Here is a 19,800-nt window from a genome sequence, read left to right as displayed (position 1 = left end):
GTTGCTTCATCTTCTTCCATTCTTAGCAAAAAGCTTGAGCAGAGCTTGTGCTTCCTTGGGTTAAATTAGTTGCAGAATTCAGGTAAAGAGAGGCAAGCACAAATTAGATCCGTCTCTGGACGGATGTGATTTCACATGTTTGCTCTTTTTTCTGGGTTAGGTTTTTTTAAAAAAAAAAATATAAGAGGTGTGCATGGACTTGGTAATACAGGAACGAATTGAATTTAAAGTTGCTATTTTTTTTTCTGGAGAGGAATGAGATGGGAAGGACGCACTACAGAAATACATAAGGCAATTTCCCAGCTAGAAAGAGACATTCATTAGACAATCTTAAACTCCTTAATTTTGTGGTCAGGCTATTGGGCTTGGCTATTGATTCTGTTCAATAGGCACATCCCAGGAAACTGATGGGCCTTCTTTCAGATGACCAGGTCCTTTCTGGGTAAGGAGGGACCAGGAAAGCCCCTGTGGCAGAGGTGGGATTCAGCAGGTTCTGACCAGTTCTGGAGAACCGGTAGCGGAAAATTTGAGTAGTTCAGAGAACCAGTAAATACCACCTCTGACTGGCCTCACCCCCATCTATTCTCTGCCTCCTAAGTCTCAGCTGATAGGGAGGGAATGGGGATTTTGCAGTAACCTTCCCCTGCCACGCCCACCAAGCCATGCCCCTCCAAGCCACGCTCACAGAACTGGTAGTAAAAACTTTTGAATCTCACCACTGTCCTGTGGGGTTGCTGTGAGAAATATTCTCAGCAGAATAGATGCTGCCCTGTAGAACACCCGCCCTCTGTGGTCCCCCACCTTTCAAGCCTTCTAGAAAGTTTTAAAAGCCTGGTCCTTCTTTCCAGTGAGGTGAAGATGGAATCTAAATGATAGTAGGTTTTTTTATTCATTGGCAAGTATTGGATTAGGATGCCAAGAGTTGTTTATTTAGATATCAGCTTTATTGCTTTTGATCGCTGTGCTGGAAGCCATCCAGGATTCTGGCACAGAAGATGAATAGCCGTATAAGTCTCTTAAATACATAAATACATTCTGACCATGCTGAAGTGACCTTTGGTTGTCAGTTCAACATTATTCCCAGGACGGCATTTGGAAAAAAAATGAGATAAGGAAAACAAGTTAAAAAGATTTCCTCCTTCTTATCACTGTTAAGAGCAGGAGTGCCCAGGGAAAAGCTATGGAATGCAGGAGTCGTTATGCTACTCCTGTTGATTCCTAGTCATTTCCATCTGATTTACACATTTATATCCCACTTTATTCATTTTTCCTTCTCATAGGATCGTGATGGCGAACTTATGGCACGCATGCTAGAGGTAGCACGCGGAGCCCTCTCTGTGGGCACATGTGCCGTCACCAGCTGCTCTTCTGGTTTCCGGCGAGCACATCCGCAGGCCCTAGAATGCCAGAAAATGGCCTGAAAGCACATTTACATGCGTTCTGGTTTAGGCACTCGGTGGCGAAAAGGTGGCCATCACTGTCATAAGATATCTTTTAACTCAGTTTTTTGGCAAAGTACTAGGTCCCTATTACTTTGCTAAAAACCTGAGTTAAAATATATCCACAGCAGGGGTGGGTTCCGGCAGTCACAAGTGCCGGTTTGCTCATGGGCGCACTGCGCGTGCATACCTAATGCAATAAAAATTGCTCTGCACATGTGCAGAAGCAAAAAATAAAGATGGCAGCACCATAGGCACCACTCAGAGAACCTATTTAGGGGCATGGCAGACCTGGGTCGCTGCCGGTTCCAGCGACCTAGGCTGCCAAACCACTGAACTGGTCCAAACCGGTAGGAACCCACCACTGATCCTCAGCCAAGATATGATCCACTGAAAATCAGGTTTATGGAGGAAAAATGTGATCCTTTGCACAGTTGCCTGGAAGTGAGCTCCAGTGAATTTATTGACACTTACTTTTGAATGCTAAGATTTAAGTTCAGATCTTAACCATGCTTTAACAATTAAAAAAACAAGAAATGTCTTCAGCTACTGTATCTAAGATGCAAAGGAGTTTTACTATTTAAGTGGAAAAGTGGAACTTTTATTGTTTATATTGCGAGAAAAGAGTAAAAGTTCCATCAAAGAAACTGGGGAGGTTCCAGCCTCTGCTAAATCCTTTTCCTGATTCTCTTTTTTTTTTTTCCCCACCCGTCTTCCTAACCTGGCATCCTCTTGGTGCGCTAGCTCCATCACCCTGATTAACTTGAGATGCTAAGGATTATCATTCCACTGGATGCCAGGATCAGGAAGATGCCTCAATGCAATTGTAAATTTTTATTTATTTATTTTTCACATTTTCAGAGCGGGACAGTGTACATTAAAAGTCTAAAGATTTAAAAATATCCGTATCTCCTCATTATTTTGCTAGATCATGAAGACTCCAGTAGTTTACATGATATCTCACCACACATCATCTTTTTGATCTCTGTCTGTCTGTCTGTCTGTCTGTCTGTCTGTCTGTCTGTCCGTCCGTCCGTCCATCCATCCATCCATCCATCCATCTATCCATCCATCCATCCATCTATCCATCCATCACTTAAAAAGAAACATTAAAGTACAAACTGTGCAAGTAGATAAGTAGTTTGCATCTATTTCTATTTTAGAAGATATCCCAGCCCTGCAAGTGTCATCTTGCACTTGCTTTTCAATACAACAGTGTTTGAGTGGAACACAACAGGATACCTACAACCCTGCTGATGCCTTTCTGGGCCTCTATTCCTCTACTGAAATCTAACACCGATTTTCTTTTCCTCTGTGATTAATGAGCAGGATGACAAATACTGGGCAAGGCGTAGAAAGAACAACATGGCTGCCAAGCGATCCAGAGATGCCCGGAGGCTGAAGGAAAACCAGATTGCTATCCGTGCCTCGTTCCTTGAGAAGGAGAATACGGCCCTGCGCCAGGAAGTGGCTGACCTACGGAAAGAATTGGGCAAATGCAAGAACGTCCTTGTCAAGTACGAAGCCCGGCATGGTCCTCTCTAAATGGCCTCCTACCCAACTCCACCCCCCCCCCCATCCAATCCCATCCACCACCATCCCCCTGTTTCTTTTCTTCCCATCTACTTTTTTTAATTTTCTTTTGTGGTTTTGGCATTTAAATAGATGGGACAGTGTGTTTCCTGTTCGATAGCACCTCACCCAAACCAACCTTTCAGTCATGGGCACTTTAATAGAAAGCAGAAACAGAACCAGTGTACAGTTTGTGTGTATGCACGCGCGCGCGTATGCTTGTGCACACCTGCCCAGGCATACTTGTGAATAAGTGTGCATGTCTGTCTTGGCTCTTGTGTTTTTATGAAACCCTCTTTGTAGGATTGGATTGGCTGAAACTGGCCATACTAAACTTTTTATGGAATACATACATCTAGATATGTATGTATATATTTTCCAGTGCTGCTTACACTGTATTTTTGTCTTACCCTATCCCATTATTTTGATTTAACTTGGGGGGGGGGGGGGAGAAAGAAAGAAAATGAAAGAAAAGCATCCTGGTAATGAGAAAGAACAAGAGAAAGAAGAAAAAGCTGTTTTTGGTTTGTTATTTCAATAAGGCACATCAGGCAGTGTAAACTTACTGATAATAATGCAGAATTGGTATTCATGCTGTACTGCAGAGATACTAATTTATAGATTCGCCTTTTTGTTTTATTTCGGTTTTCATTTACTGTTATGTTTTTACATTTTGGTAAATAAAATAGATCTCCAGATTCATTATGTATTTTATATCATCATTGTAGAGAAATAAGGAACAGCTAACTTTCCTTTCATTGCTTTAAAATTATAAATAGACCGCACCCCTTGGGCATAGTCAGTAATTCTCTTGTACAGATTAAAATATTTCTCGTGGGCATTGGATGACTTTGGTACCCTAATACTATAATTTTTTTAGTGCTATTTTTCTCTAAAACATTAAAGATTTCTTGATAGTTTGCCTAACAATGATCCCTAACCAGAACAAGCAAAAACATATTCATCTGATGACTGCACACTATCCATTTATGCTGTACGGATAAGGCCAAAGCATATTCCTGCCTTAGGTGAATTAAATTTTTGCTTGTACCAGCTTTCCGCCCCCCATTTTTTGTGATGTGCAGGGCACAACACTAAATACAGGAGTGCAAAACACTTCAAGGCTGAAAGACTCCAACTCTGAAACACGTGTTTCAATCTTATTAAGAGCTGACCAGGATAACTCTGTCTTTCATCTGATTTCTTTTATACTTTGCAACCAGCAAGTGGAAATCTAGAAACTGTCAGTTAAATCTTGGGCGGTGGGGGTGGGGGGGAATTCAGGGTGTCAATTCAGCTAGTGACCTGCTATGCTGCTTCTGCAAATCTTTCTACAGTCTGCTCAGTCCACAGGGATCTTGAATTTGGTCATTGGGAGAGAGCTTGTCTGCTTTTGATGGTCAAGCTGCTCTTGTGAACATCTGCTGCTCTTGGTGCCGATCCTAGTCCTTGCCCTTAACCAATCTGCGATTGGCATAACCGGAGGAGTTTGGATCCATCCACCATTGGGGACGGAGGTCAAGTGATGCTTGGCTTTGGCTCATCACCCACTATTCAAAGAGTCCAGTGTTGTTCTTGGTATGTAGAAGCCATGCTGATTGGCATGCTAGGTCAGGATGAAACTCTATACAAAAATCAAGATAATTCACTGACCAGAGAACTGGAAACCAAATTTTTTTTTTAAAAAAAGGCCTACATTGCACTATCTTTGGAGTTTGAGCAGACTGCATTTTTTAAAAATTTCCATTGATGTTCAGTTTCTGAAATTCTTGCCCCAAAGGTGCTTTTTCCAAAGGCAACTGGGCTTTCTTTGTTTTCCCTCGAAGACACTTTCTCTTCTCATCCAAGAAGCTTCTTCAGTTCTTCCAAACTGAACAGAACTGAAGAGGTTTCTTGGATGAGAAGCAAAATGACTACAAGAAAAAAAAACCAGGAAAGTCCAGTCTCCTTTGGAAAAGGCACCTTTCTTGTCAACCATGACCTGGATGACTGAGACTCTCCATTAGACTTTCTGAAATTCTTATTTCTTTGAATTCAGCTTTTTAGTTTACTATGTGCAATATAATTTCTGTAGATTTCCCACCTGCTGGGTTTTCCTCCCCCCCCCCCCACAAAAAAATGGCTTTGATTCAGTTAGAAGTCACTTTTGTGGGGTTTTTAGTTTTGTTTTGCCTTGACATGCTGCTGTGATTGTATAATGAGCTGATTGTTTTCAAAGATTCTCCTGTTATTTTTTTATCTATAATTTGTTTCTAAACTTATGCTATATTATACGAAGTATTTTTGGAGGATGGGAAGGAAATGAATGTAAGAGATACAGATATATATTGAAAAGCGGCGGTGTTGTCACACCGTGGTTAATTCAGTTCTTTTAAATGTTTCCTGAAGACCAAAAGAAATTGATTATTATAAAATGTATAAAATTTATACAGAATCTTTAGAGTGTGATTTTTTTCTGTACAGTATTTTTCAAGGACAAATGTCGATTCTGTATTTTGGGAAAAAAGAATAAGATATATATATCAATCATATGTTTAAGCAAAGAGATGGTTTAAAAAAAAACTAGATTATTTCACCTTAAAGATGACAATATATCTCTTTATATATTCATGAATATTGAATACCGAAGAAATGCTTTTAGGGCTTTTTTTAAAAAAATGATGATATTGTACAGCTTGCCACTGGCACATTAACATAGTTTTGTGTTTTCAGTTAGAGAATGATCCATGTCGCTGGGCTCAGTTGCTTACTTCTGGAAGGATCCCATTGGGTGCAATAGAAGGCTTTACCTCCCTCTTTTTCTTAATGTACCCCACTTTAGCAACTGTCCATGTATGAGAAGAAGAGGCTTGTGCACATCCCCCATTCCCCCCTGAAGGACTGTAGAGTTCCTGCAAGCTTCATGTAAACCTTCCATGTAAAATTGACTGGGGATTTATAGAGATGGACGGGACTCTAAAATGTTTTCTCTTCAGGCACGCAGAAAAGACTGCTGCAGTCTTTCAAATTTCTCCTGAGCAAATACAGCTCAACTATCCTTTTTTTAAAAAAATGCAGTTAATTGGTTGGACAATTAATATCTGTCACCAAGTTTCAAGGGTGCAAATACATTGGGGATTGGGCAGGATGAATAATAATGCTCATAGAGCTTGCGTTACATCAATCCCCTCTGAGATTTCTATCCCACGATGAGGTTTTGTGTCCACGATGAGAGTTTTGGAAAGAAAAAAAAGTACTTCCGGTTCATGCAGATTGAAACAAGTTTCTTTGAAAAGACATCAGCTGAGAAGGCTGGAGTGTCTGCCCAGACCTCTCCCCAAAGACAGCTCAACAGACCTAAAACAGAAGGCCTATTTTTCAATTCAATACAGTGGAGAGCAGGTAGGACCTCTGCTTCAGGCACCTCCCAAATACTGGACTTCTAGTTGCATTGGACGGTAGCACCCAAAATTCCTAGCCAGCCACAGCTCTCTTAGGTGATCAACAGTGTAGGTCTGTGTACTTCTCCGGGTTTAGGAAGGGTGTTTGATTTGGGGGGAACATTTAGAAACAGTAAGAATCGTTTCAGGGACATGGTAGCTCAGTGGCTAAGATACTGAGCTTGTCAATCAGAAAGGTTGGCAGTTCAGCGGTTCGAATCCCTAGTAGTGCGTAACGGAGCTCCCATTAGTTGTCCCAGCTTCTGCCAACCTAGCAGTTCAAAAACATGTAAAAATGCAAGTAGAAAAATAGGGACCACTTTAGTGGGAAGGTATCAATGTTCCATGCGCCCTGGGCATTTAGTCATGCTGGCCAGATGACCACAGGGATGTCTTCAGACAGCACTGGCTCTTCGGCTTTGAAATGGAGATGAGCACCGCCCCCTAGAGTCGGAAACGACTAGCACAGATGTGCGAGGGGAAACTTTATTTTTACCTAAGAATCATTTCAGATGTTAAAGAGGAGGCCAGGTTAGTTGCTCAGTATTCCTTCCCTACCCTGGTATCCTGTTTGACACACTTGTCCAAACTGAATTCCTTTTATACCAATTTTGGTGCCCAGAGTTTTCTGTAAGGCAGTCATTTCTGCTTGTGGAACCACATAGCTTCTCGTTCTTTACTCTTACCCATGTTGGATAATGCTGCTGACCAGCAAGTTCAACAACATTGAAACAGCATAGATTCCCCATCCTGGCTTCATGCTTACTGCTTTTTCATATCAACCTTGAGCTGCAAATATTCTCCTTTATTATTGCTGCTTTCCTTCTGGCATCTTCTAGAGGTCTGTTGTTTTAATATTCTTGCCCAGTCTCATTCTCTCACTGGTTGAATACAAGAGTGAGCAAAGCCATATGACTTATTTGAGGCATACTTGGCTTTCATTTATACTTGAAGAGGTGATTTTTTGAATTGGTGAATTACAGGAAAGGTGTTGGGGTATTTTTTTAGAGCATTTAAAATACTGCACATCATAAAATTATGGTGCCACATGTCTTTCTAGATCACTTTTTCCCACCAAAACAAGTGCATTTCTGTTACATGATCACATTATATTAAAAGTGATTTAAACAAAAGTTTTGGACAATTTCAAAGAAATTGCCATTCTTAGATGACTTTCCGGAAAGATTGAAAATATATCTCAGTATCCTAAATGCTTTAATAGATTTTTTTTTGGACCATTATTTCAGCTGAGTAATCCTCTTTAGGGGATAAACTATCCTTTGCTGGCCAGTAAATATTTCTTTCTAAATGTTTATGTTTGTGTGGAAGTAAAAATAAATATTAAGATAATAATTTTCATTGAGTTCACAAGCCTAGTTTAAGAAGTTGTGAACAGAAACTCTGTTCATTTCCCCCAAATCCCAAATATTTTAATGGTCTGACTCATAATTTTGCCTTGTCTGGAGGGGACAGTATAGAAAATCAAATTAACAAAGATGCTCTCCAGGCTAAAAAGTTTTATTTCAATGATGGATATAGAGACTTTAAAGAAAAAAAAATCACTAATCTGGAAATTCTTTTGAGATATAAAGATCTCCTCAATACAGAGCTGTTAATATTAGAAACACCAGTCACTTCATCATTGTAGGATCATTTAATTTCTTGACAGGACAACTATACCAAGTCATAGAAGCCACTGTCAAATTTTACGGTGGCTTCTGTGAATAATCCGTAGTTACACACAATACAATATCTTGAACCACAACAAAGCAACCAGATGCCCACACTTGATCTGCCCTCAAAACATGTTTGCTTCCAATTTTGATCTTTAATGTGGCCTGCTAGTTTATTCGGTTTTACCCTATGAATCGGAATAGGTAAGTGATAAGCTTCTCTCGAAGAAGAAAAAGAAAAAACATAAATGAGGACAGGAGCAAGTCAGCTGTGACTTGAACACAGGACAAATGAGGTTGAATTTTCCAGAGATGGGCAGAATCTAGGACAAGGCCAACAGCGATAGACCACTGATCAGAACTGAAACCTGAGAGCTGCCTGCACATTTCAAATTACATAGCTAGATCTGGTTTGGCTTGTGGATCATGGTGACATTGGAATAAGAGTTGTCTTCTTCCAAATCCTACCTGCCAGCCTTTCCCAACTGGATGCATTCCAAATGTGATGGGAATATATTGCCCATACTTTGAAGCATCCCAAAGCCATGTCAGCTAGCGAGTTCATAGCCCTAATATTTCTGGAAGGCACCTGCTTAAGGACTGATAGTTATCTGCACCAAGAAGCCAGTGCATCTTCTGGCAAAGAGTTTGCAAGAAACATTCTTGATCTCTCAGGAAATGATTATCAGGACCAGCTATTTCATCAGTCCTGAAACTGTTGCAGATAACCGTCGCTTCTCCAGATGTCTTGCAGATGTTGCGTACCCATCAGCCTCAGCCAGTACGGCAAGGAGTTGGCCAAAACAGGAAGGCCACAGCTTTTCCACACTCTGGTATTGTAAGGAGCGTACATCATCTGTACATGTAGTCTGTTGTTTCAGTGCTCCATTGGTTTAAGACTGCATATTATTTGCTGGAGTGAGATGTAAATTAGGCTACAATTGTATATGCTCTAGTATTTTTGCACACAGTGGGCTTACTTCTGAGTAAGATTTTGGTAAATTATTAATGAATGAAACTTAGCCTTATCTTTTGAGTTAACTGGTCCCCCCGGCCTTTATTCTTGCTTCAAAAACTGTATGTGCGTCGTATGTGTGCATGTATGCACACTTGCATTAGCATGTGTGTTGTTTGAGAAAAGCAAGAATGAGCTTTTGGTATTTTCAATTTATTTGGGAAAATGTTCCACCCTTTTCTCCTCTCTCAAGTGATCCACTGTTGTATTTCTGGCAACCTCGCAGGAGAGCTCTGTTCACCAGAGTTTAACAAACAAGATCAAATTAAATGTACGTCATGACATGAATTGTGTTCTGTATGTTTTTCAGCCCGAATCTTTCTGTTATTCTTTAACGTTTAATAAAAACATTTAAATTTTTTCTTTGTCTGAGGTTGTGTTTGTCTTTCTTGCCTTTAGATCCCAAAGTTGAGGCAGGATTCTGAAGGTTGGTTAGACCCCTGGCTGCTGCTGTGACCCTTTATAAAGAATTTGTGACTCTGCTTTAGAGTAGTTGCTGCTTTTTAATTATGAAAAGTCAAAATGTATAAATACTTACACTGGGTATTTATATTTTTAATTCCACACCTAGCCGAAATTAATTTGGATTTAGCCTAGCCCCTTTCCCCAAACTTGCTCGGAATGAAATACTATTGTTCCATGCCCAGCCCCTTAATTAATCTGAAGCCCCCAAACAAATGAGGAATGTGTTTGTGGTTCTAGATCAGGGGGGTCTCCAAACTTGGCAACTTTAAGATTTGTGGACGTCAACTCCTAGAATTCCTCGGCCAGCCATCCTGGGTGGCAAATCCTGCGAGTTGAAGTCCACAAGTCTTAAAGTTGCCAAATCTGAAGTTTTGGAGATCCCTGCTCTAGTGGTTTGAATGCCAAATAATCATCTGGCATCTCCAGATAGGGTTGAGAAGCTCCTCCTGAGTACTATTGCTGTATGTTATAGACAACCCTGGACTGGATGGTTTAGGTGCTGAAGAAGATCCTCTCAAAAGGAGAGAGAGACAGTAAACTCCTCTCCATACATTTCTATCACAGACCCTGAAGAGAAGCTCTCCCCCTTAACTTTCACTCAATGCATGGAGGGTGGAAATAATGAAACAGTGGCTGCTTGCAAATTGGAAGAGAAAGATTGTGTTCTGTCCCACGTGAAAGCATTTGAGGTATGGAGACCATGCTTTGCCAGGTTTGGAAAACATTGATGTAGACAGAGTGTTGGGTTATGAATAAGTAAATCGGGGTCTCCCTTCCTCCAATATGAGGTGATAGAACTTCAGCTCCTTCCTGAAGAGGACACAGTTTTTCCAATCTTTTGGCCTCCTGTCTCACCTTCATTGCCTGTTTTTTGGGAGTTCTCCACATCAGGAAAAAGAGAGGCCCAAGAGACTGAAGGGTGAAAGAAATTGAAGCCATGTCCTTCTCTGAGAAAAAGTAAAACTCCATCTTTACAGTATGATAACAACTAATTTGCACAACATACGAATCAATGACAATCCCTCAAATGCTAAATTTAAGCTGACTAACCTTAATGGATTGTGCAATCAATCAGTACTTTTTTTTATTTGCCTACTTAAGCGTGTTGTGCAAATGCAGCCAGAAAGAGATGCTGTTTGAGAGATTTGAGGTTTTTTTTAAATGGCTGAGCAAATCCAGATTTAATAAAATACTCTTTAGCTAAAGGTAGGGATCTTTCCATGGGTGGGCTGCTGGGGGTTTGCAGGGGTTCGAGAGAAACTCTAGCTAAGATTCTGTGCAGTTCAGAGAACCCTCAAATCCCACTCCTGGCTGGGTTTCCTCTCTATTTCCATGGCCTTGCAATCTCTACTTCCCCCAAAGGAATAAAATGGTTTATGAAAAAAAAAGTTTCAAAAGATCCCTTGTCCTCTACCCGGCTTGACAAAAAATAAAAATCCAAACCAATCAATATAGTGAAAACTCTGCAATTCTGCATATCTGACAAGACAGTAGCAGAAATCAGCAAGATACATTGGGATATATATACCAAGGATCGCAGTTTCCTGGTCTCTTCTGCAGATGTGTTGGGACAACTAGTTGTCCAAGAGGCCTAGAAATTGTGATTCTCAACCCAGTTTAAATGCATTGAGCTGGAAAAGCCTGAGCTAGACAAAATTGCCAAGGGTGGGGAAATTTAACTTAAAATATACTTACTCACCTGTTGGCCCATACAAATACAGGATTCTCTCCTCATTGCAGTTAGAGAATAACAGGTTCATCCTGAAACAAGAAAACAACTCACCTGAGGTTATGTTTATTTATTTGTAATTCAGGAACATGAAATGGCATAATCACGGAACTCTTAAGTCAGCAGTAATTTAGAGACTGGAAACAAGAGCTGTGCAATTATTAAAAAGAAAGGACAGGTTGTTAAAGAGCAATGGGAAGGTGTAGATCATTTTCATCACAATTTAACTATATTGAGAAGGAGCTAAAAGAATTTGCAGAGGTGTCAGGACTATTAGTTAATTTTCACAAATCACATTTGACGTGTTGTGTTTTTTCATGCACTCTCAAAAATTCAAAAGGCTTTTTCTGCCATTTTAGGGATTCCAACAGTATATACATCCTCAAAATATTTAAGCATCACTATTACTAAACATGTTAATGCTTTTTTAAATTAATTTTATATCAACGTGGAAGAAATTAAATAGGGAAATGAAAAACTGAGCTTCAAAACATTTTAATGTTTTAGGGTGTATTGCAAAGGTAAAAATGAAAATCTTTACACATGCCTGCCACTGGAAATTCCAGGACAGGTTTGAAGACATGGGTAATAAATAAATAATACCTCCTGTTTTAATGAAAAAAATGAGAATAAAGAAAAGGATTTTATACAGACCTCAGAAAGAGAGAGGTGCCTAATTTGATAATATAATAATAATCAAGTGGTACAGTTACGGTATATGATTCCATTTATTATGGAAAGCTCTCCTAAACAGTGTTCCAAATTAAAACCATATTAAGGCCAATCCAAAATATTTCTCTAAAATAAAGAAGATTGTAAATGTTTTCACTAAATTCACACAAATTTGAAAGTAAAGACGTAACTGTCAGGGTTCCATGTAATACACCCATAGCAAACAGAACTCCGAGGCAGGTAAATTCCTCCAAGAATAGTTTTATCAGATATAGCATATTGGCACAGGCTGGTGAAAACCAACTCTGAATGTTCCCACAGTTTTCACCTAATTAAAAATAAAAGTTTTCCCCCTTCCCCAAACACTCAGTCACATGGTCCAATCAAGGGGTCGTCCGGTTGCCTGGTAACTTCACTGCTCTCTCCAGCCACCTGTGGGGATGTCCTTGGTTCCCAGGAGAAAATATTTTGTTTTGGCTACAAACCCCAACTATTTCTATTCCCCTCCTCCCTATCCCTAAACTCCAGTTTAGCAATACTGAAGCCTCAAAATAGCCTCGGTCAGATTAGCTTTAGGGTTGAGAGTAGTTTTGATAAAGAATATTTCCCCTTTAACTTATTTAATAACATACAGAACAGAATAATTATTAAGGTTTGGTTGAAATTATTTTTGCATTTTTTAGAAATTACAATTTTTATACACTAAAAGATGTTTATAGTCATGGGAATCAACTATAGAGCAATGAACAGGTGATAAAGTAATAGGGTCTTTTGTATTAATACAAATCTCTTTGGAATAATAGAAATATTGGAGCTTCAGCAACATTTTATGTTTATTCTGATCATGCAATAAAACTATACCCTTTTAGGATGCATTTTTTGGGGGAGGCAAGTAACATCACCAAACAAAGAACTAAATGCTCCCCAGAGCATATATTTACTGGACCAAATCTAAAGCAAATATATCGCTTTACTGCATATATTTACTGGACCAAATCTCAAGCTTAAAAATACTTTATTATTTAATTTTAGCAGCCAAAATAACTGCGCAACATTGGAAAATTCTAGGTAGAATGCAATTGAGATGTGGATTAACTAGGCCTCTTCAATTGTCCCATAAGAAAAAAAATACGCAATGTTGATATAATGAAACAGCAGAAGCAGGGATCAAAATGTTATCAAATCTGGATGGATTTTATCTTAATAGCAATAGACATAATATGGTATACATTACATATATATGGGAAAGAGACACGTAGCATACCTGTTTCTTGATTTAATTGCAGTAAATCTTTTTTTATATCTTCTGTCTTTTTTTCTCTACATACGCATTATGCATTTATATTAATCTAGTTACCTGATATTAGCTGTACATCATAATGCAGTAAAAACAATGGGAAAAAAGCAGTGGTGAAATTCAATTTTTTTACTACCGGTTCTGTGGGCATGGCTTGGTGGGCCTGGTGTGGCTTGGTGGGCATGGCTTGGTGGGCATGGCAGGGGAAGGAAACTACAAAATCCCCATTCCCACACCATTCTGGGGCCAGCCAAAGGTGGTATTTGCTGGTTTTCCGAACTACTCAAAATTTCCGCTACCGGTTCTCCAGAACCTGTCAGAACCTGCTGGATTTCACCCCTGGAAAAAAAGGCCTCCATTTCTTCTAAACACAATCGCTCTGGATTGACTTATCCTCTAGTTTAGTTCTAGAGGTTCCATGCTTTTTTTCTTTCTCTGATGAGCCAACCGCCTCCACAAGTTCTTGCTGAAGAACTCATCCTTCCAAGCTGGGCCCAACTCAAGTCAACCTTCAACCCTGGATCCAGATATCTGAGTCAATTCATTTTTCCAGCAAAGGTTTGTTCTGAAGTCATGTTATCTGGAGCATTCTTTCTTTACCCTTCCGCCATTAAAGGCTACCAGTGTCTTTTGGTAGACAGGAACAGTGGATATAAATGATACCGCTTCATATCTTTTCTTTATTTGGTTTGTAAATCATTTGGGTTGAAGACCTTAAAGAGTTGTTGGTATTTTTCTAAAAACTTTGAGGCTGTCTCTTTCAGGACTTTGATTCTAAGACTCTTTTGTTCCAGTATTTGAAAAAAGTTACTCCAGCGCTTTTCATAACACAGACCGACCTTGTCTTAATAAAAGCTAAACAAAGAAACAACCCCCCCCCCAATGATAGCTTGCCTGTTGGGAAGGCAATGGTGTGACAATTGACACTTCCCTTTGTACCTGACAAGCTATCTTAACAATAACTGAACTCAAGGATGCTGCCAAGCAAGATGTTAGTTAGCTTCAAGCATCATTTGTCTTTCTAAGTATCCCACTGGCCAGAAATGATTCCATAAGTTTAAGAAACAAAAATGAAATCCATTGTTTTGGAAAGAAAGTGAGCCTCTGTCCAGATGTATCACAACCTGAATGTTTTCTGCAAATTGGCGGATGGAAGTTAATCCAAGTAACATTCTAGTCAAATGCTTGAAATTATTTTATGATGGACATGACTTCCTCACAACCATTTGATGAAACAGGCAACTATTCTTTCTGAATGTGTGGAGAGAAAACCAGAAGGTGAGGAGATTAAACCAAGCCACCTGTTATTTCTTTGACATATTAGGTTACCATAATTTTGGAGGGGTGTGGGTTTCTACAGTGGAGAATGTTAATGATTCAACTCCTACCCATCCACAATTTCTCCAAAATAGTTTGAGCTGTAGCTTAGTCTGAAAATACAGGTCCTCTTTCTAGTCCTAGCTTTGAGGTAGCCTTGTCCAAGGGTGGGTTCCAACTCCTAGATCAGTGATGGCTAACCTTTTCCGGACTGAGTGCCCAAAGCGCAAACATGTGCAGCCAAACTCCCAAAATGCAATGCTCATGCAGCTCCTGTGCATGCGCCCCCACCCCATGCATGCATATCCCACATGTACCCCACCACTGCACATGCAGATGTGCCCCCTGCATGCGCCCCTGCATGCGCACATGGCCCACCACGTGCGTGCATGGCCCACCGCATGAGCACACTCCACAGAGGCGGTGTTCAGTAGGTTCTGATCAGTTCTGGAGAACCGGTAGCGGAAATTCTGAGTAGTTCAGAGAACCAGTAAATACCACCTCTGACTGGCCCCGCCTCCATCTATTCTCTGCCTCCCGTGTCCCAGCTGATCGGGAGGGAATGGGGATTTTACATTATCCTGCCATGCCCACCAAGCCATGCCCACCAAGGCACGCCCACAGAACTAGTAGTAAAAATTTTTGAAACCCACCACTGCCCCCCCGCATGCGCAGCAGAGACCCAAAGACCAGCTGGCCAGTGAGAGATGCATGCACATGCTTGGCGGAGCTGAACTGGTACAACATCTCACATGCCCACAGAGAAGTTGCTGCGTGCCCCCTCTGGCATACATGCCATAGGTTTGCCATCACTGTCCTAGATTCTCTGCCATGGCCAGGCTGGCTGGGGAGGGCTGGGAAAAGAAGCTTACTCATCTGGCAAAACACGACACTCAAGAATACTGTTTTAAGAGCCATGGCGGCATAGTGGTTAGTATGCAGTATAATTCTACCAACTGCCAGCAGTTCGATCCTGACTGGCTCAGGATTGACTCTGCCGTCCATCCTTCCAAAATCAGTAAATTGAGGACCCGGATTTTTGATGACAATATGCTGACTCTGTAAACCACTTAGAGAGGACTGTGAAGTGCTATGAAGTGGTATATAAATCTAAGTACTATTGCTACTTAAAAAATTTGCATTTCTATCAAGAATCTTTGAATGTTAACATCATAGTGCTTTTCACATGATGGATTAACTCCTGTGGAATTCATATTTGCAGGAGTGAGGGAGAGCAATTTTTTTGGTTGCTTCCTATCTAGAATAGGCATAGTTTTCTGCCACATTAGAGGAGGTTATTTTAAGACCAAAAGATGAAAATGAGACTGACCAACCACACTGATCATAAAAGAATCAAGAGTTTAGATTTGGAAGAGATCCCAGCTCACCTCTAAAGCTCAACAGAATACAATGTTCAACGCCTATTTCGGCTACAAATGCCCCAAACTCCCAAAAGTAAAAATGGAGCTCAGAGTCCCAAGATGCTTCCTATTCATCTTCTAATAATGAAATGGGATTCTCTCTTTTTTTCTTGGAATGTTGATGGAGTAAGAATGGAAAATTATTATTAGCAAAGGACGTGGGATGGATTTTCATATCATTAGCCACAAGCTGTCATTACTTTAAGTAGAGATTATTCCTGTATCCTTCTGTACACCTTCCTGATGGAACATCCTGATCAAGGACTCACCTAAGACCAAAGTCTAGAAGTCACCATAACGCATAAGGAGAAAGTCAAAACAGCCTAGCAAACATCCTAACACTGAGACTGAGTTCTAATGCCACCTAGTGGTATTGCATCCCAACATCTAAAAATTAGGCATTAGGAAGCAAGCCATGTTAGGAATCTAATCTCAGGATTAATAGGGTATTGGTACACTATGGGGCACATCCACAGGGTAAGCTGCTTCCTGAGGTGACCAGTTTCACACAGGAACAGTTTCCTGATCTTATGGAAGGCTTCAATTAGATTCATCAAGGCAGGTAGTCCTCAATTTACAACAATTTGCTTGCTGACTGTTCCAAGTTACAACGGCACTGAAGAAAGTAACCTATGATCGTTGCAACATCCCCATGGTCAAAATTCAGATGTTCGGCAACTGAGTCATATGTCAGGGTTCCTAATAGCATCCAATATAAATTCAGAGTCCAAAGCAAGAGATTCCTCAAAGTTCTATTAAAAGAGTCATGTTGGCACATCTGGGAAAACCTGAATCTGAAAGCTTCCAGTTTTCTCCACCCAGTTAAAAAATTAAGATCCTGCCCCAACACCCACAAGTTCATCACATGGTCCAATTTCCCACTGCCACGACAACAGATTCCACCCATCCAGTTCCGGCCAGGTGCAGAGACAAAGATGACCTTGACTTTCTAAGAAGAATGTTATTATAGCTACATATCACTCCATATAATCCCCCCTCCCATTTTCCCACAGTAGAAAGTGTTGCAGGCCTGAAGTCCAAAAAGAAAAGATAACTTGCAGGCATGACCTCATATTTATGATGGTCACAGTGTCTTAGGGACACATTATCCCCTTTTTCAACCTTCCGACAAGCAAAATCAATGAGGATGCCGGATTCACTTAACAACCATGTTACTAACCCAACAACTGCAGTGACTCACTGAACAACTGTGGCAAGAAAGGTTGCAAAATGAGGCAAAAATCACTTAGCAACTGTCTCACTTAGCAAAAGAAATGGTCTCAATTGTCACTGTAAGGCAAGGACTACTTGTATATATAAAAAAGACCACTGCCATGGGTCTGCTCAAAATCAGACATTGTCCAGTGAAGGAACTTTTCAGCTAACTTGAAACTCTTCCCACATTACTGCCAAACCCAGTTTGGTGTTCCAGCAAGATGTAGTCTTGATTTACATCAGTGGTGGAATTCAAAATTTTTTACTAGAGGTTCTGAGGGTGTGGCTGGTGGGCATGGCTTAGTGGGCATAGCAGGGGAAGGATACTGTAAAATCTCCATTCCCTCCCCATTCCAGGGGGAAGGATACTGCAAAATCCCCATTCCCTCCCAATCAGCTGGGACTCAGGAGGAAGAGAATAGATGGGGGCGGGGCCAGTGATGGGATTCAAAAATTTTACTATCGGTTCTGTGGGCATGGCTTGGTGGGCGTGGCTTGGTGGGCATGGCAGGGGAAGGTTACTGCAAAAACCCCATTCCCTCCCGATCAGCTGTGACTCAGGAGGCAGAAAATAGATGGGGGTGGGGCCAGTCAGAGGTGGTATTTACCGGTTCTCTGAACTACTCAAAATTTTTGCTACCGGTTCTCCGGAACTGGTCAGAACTTGCTGAAGACCACCTCTGGTTTACATGACATGAATAGAAAGTAGATTCTTGGCAGAAGACTGATGGAGGTCCCACTGGGAAAGCAGAAATGAAGGCTTAATATTTAGAATCTTAATATAATATTATAACACAAGTCATCCACGAATGGAGGCCTAATTAATCTCTAGAGTTCAGCTTGCCAATTGTGTAAAATTTGCTTTGTATAATTCATGCATGTACAGTATTTGGCTCTCAAGCCCGTCCTGAATTTCTCTGCCAGATTTCCAGAGGAATAATTTAAACATTTTTCTCTTGTTTGGGATCTATTGAGCAGGTTTTATTTCTGACCTGTAAAGTTCTGCAGTCATTTGTCTGACGCCTTCCTAACACCAGCTTAATCTGTGGCAAGAACCTGGAAGTCTTGTGTCATAATATGCAATAGGGCAGTGCCACTGCAGAGTCATCGTTGGCAAGTCACAATAAGAAAATGTGATTGCGCTCATAGCCTATTACAGCACTTGGTCAGAGACTGGCAAATCAGCTTTGGGACTGGCCTGAACTGGATGTTTTTCCACCCCCAGAACATTGGGACATCCTGATTACATTCTATTTATCACAGAGGATATTCAAAACAACATGGCAATCTAAGTGTTTCTGTTTGTCTTTAAAAGAAATGAAAAAGGATATTTACAACCTGAAAAAGGGCCCCTGCTCTAAATTGAGTCATTGAAAAATGTACCCAAGCTTTCCCGTTGAGGGTTGATAGGTGTCAGGCAATGAAGAAATGAAGAAACCTGAAACCATCTAACAGCCATCTAGATTTTGACAGCCCAGATATTGTTTCCCCGTAAAGATATCAGGATCTGTGTTTGCAAACCACGATGTTGAGACCTAACCATTTGCTGGATTTTACTATCACAGTATCCAGAATAGCTGACATTTCCTCATAGCCAATTAACAGCTGCACTAGCAATAGCACTTAGACATATATATCACTTCACAGCAGCTTGCAGCCCCTTTCTAAGCGGTTTTACAGAGTCTCCCTTTTGCCCCCAACAATTTGAGTCCTCATTTTATCCCTCTCAGAAGGATGGAAGGCTGAATCAACCTTGAGCCTGGGGAGAATCGAACTGTCAAATTGAAGTCAGCCGGCAGTCACCAGAAGTAGCCTGCAATACGGCACTCTAACCACTGTGCCACCAACTAGGTGGCACTTGCCATCAGCAGGATTGGCAAAAATGTTTAGCAATATGTCCGCCAAATGTTGGAAGTGTAATCAGACTCCAGGTATTATTATCATATGTGGTGGACTTGTATGAAAGCAAGAAAACATTGGAGGAAAATACATACTTGGTTGGAAAAGATGATCAAACAACCTATAGATCTGTAACCAGAAATATTTTTGTTGATTTATAATGCCAGAGGGCTATGATAAAGGGACTATATATTTAGTTTTACTTTTACATGTACTGACAGCAGCAAGGATTGTATTTGCACAATATTGGAAAAATGAGAATACCCCATCAGATGAGGATGTAATTCGGAAAATATTAGACTGTGCAGAGACGGACAGATTGACTTTAAAAATAAAGGACAAAGATGACACAGAATATTACTTGACATGGAATTGATTTTTTGAGTGGTTATAGATAAGAGGTAGAAATTAGATGAGGAAAGATTATTGCAAAGTATGAATTAAATATGAAGGCTTTATAATTATAAATATGCTAATATTTAAAAATAAGCTAATATAAAAAGAAATCTAGTTAAAATTATCCTGTTACACCAATTGTTATTAATATATGTGTTAATATTTCTTTTTGTTCTTTCTTTGCTTTTTTGTAAATGATATGCCCTGACAATGCACTGTATTCAAAACGTTTATGAATAAATAAATAAAAACCCACTGCGTCACCACAGCT

General features: G+C 40.3%; 1 protein-coding gene across 3 annotated transcripts in view; it reads left to right on the top strand.

Annotated features, from left to right (window-relative positions):
* HLF (HLF transcription factor, PAR bZIP family member) overlaps positions 1 to 9,479 on the top strand; it is a 72,960-nt gene extending 63,481 nt beyond the window's left edge. For 2 of the 3 annotated variants that reach the window (XM_014061494.2, XM_014061496.2), the window contains exon 4: positions 2,766 to 9,479. In XM_014061494.2, the coding sequence (XP_013916969.1) occupies positions 2,766 to 2,984 (219 nt within the window). In that variant the 3' untranslated portion in view covers positions 2,985 to 9,479. The remainder of the gene's footprint in view (positions 1 to 2,765) is intronic. The other variant, XM_014061495.2, reaches the window with a different exon arrangement.
* The last annotated feature ends 10,321 nt before the right edge of the window (positions 9,480 to 19,800 follow it).

Source organism: Thamnophis sirtalis, unplaced genomic scaffold (assembly GCF_051295495.1).
Source record: "Thamnophis sirtalis isolate CommonGarterSnake01/CBP01778 unplaced genomic scaffold, rThaSir2_p1.2 scaffold_3, whole genome shotgun sequence".
Taxonomy (NCBI): domain Eukaryota; kingdom Metazoa; phylum Chordata; class Lepidosauria; order Squamata; family Natricidae; genus Thamnophis; species Thamnophis sirtalis.
The sequence above is the reverse complement of the archived record's forward strand: the minus strand, read 5'-3'. Positions and strand labels throughout refer to the sequence as shown.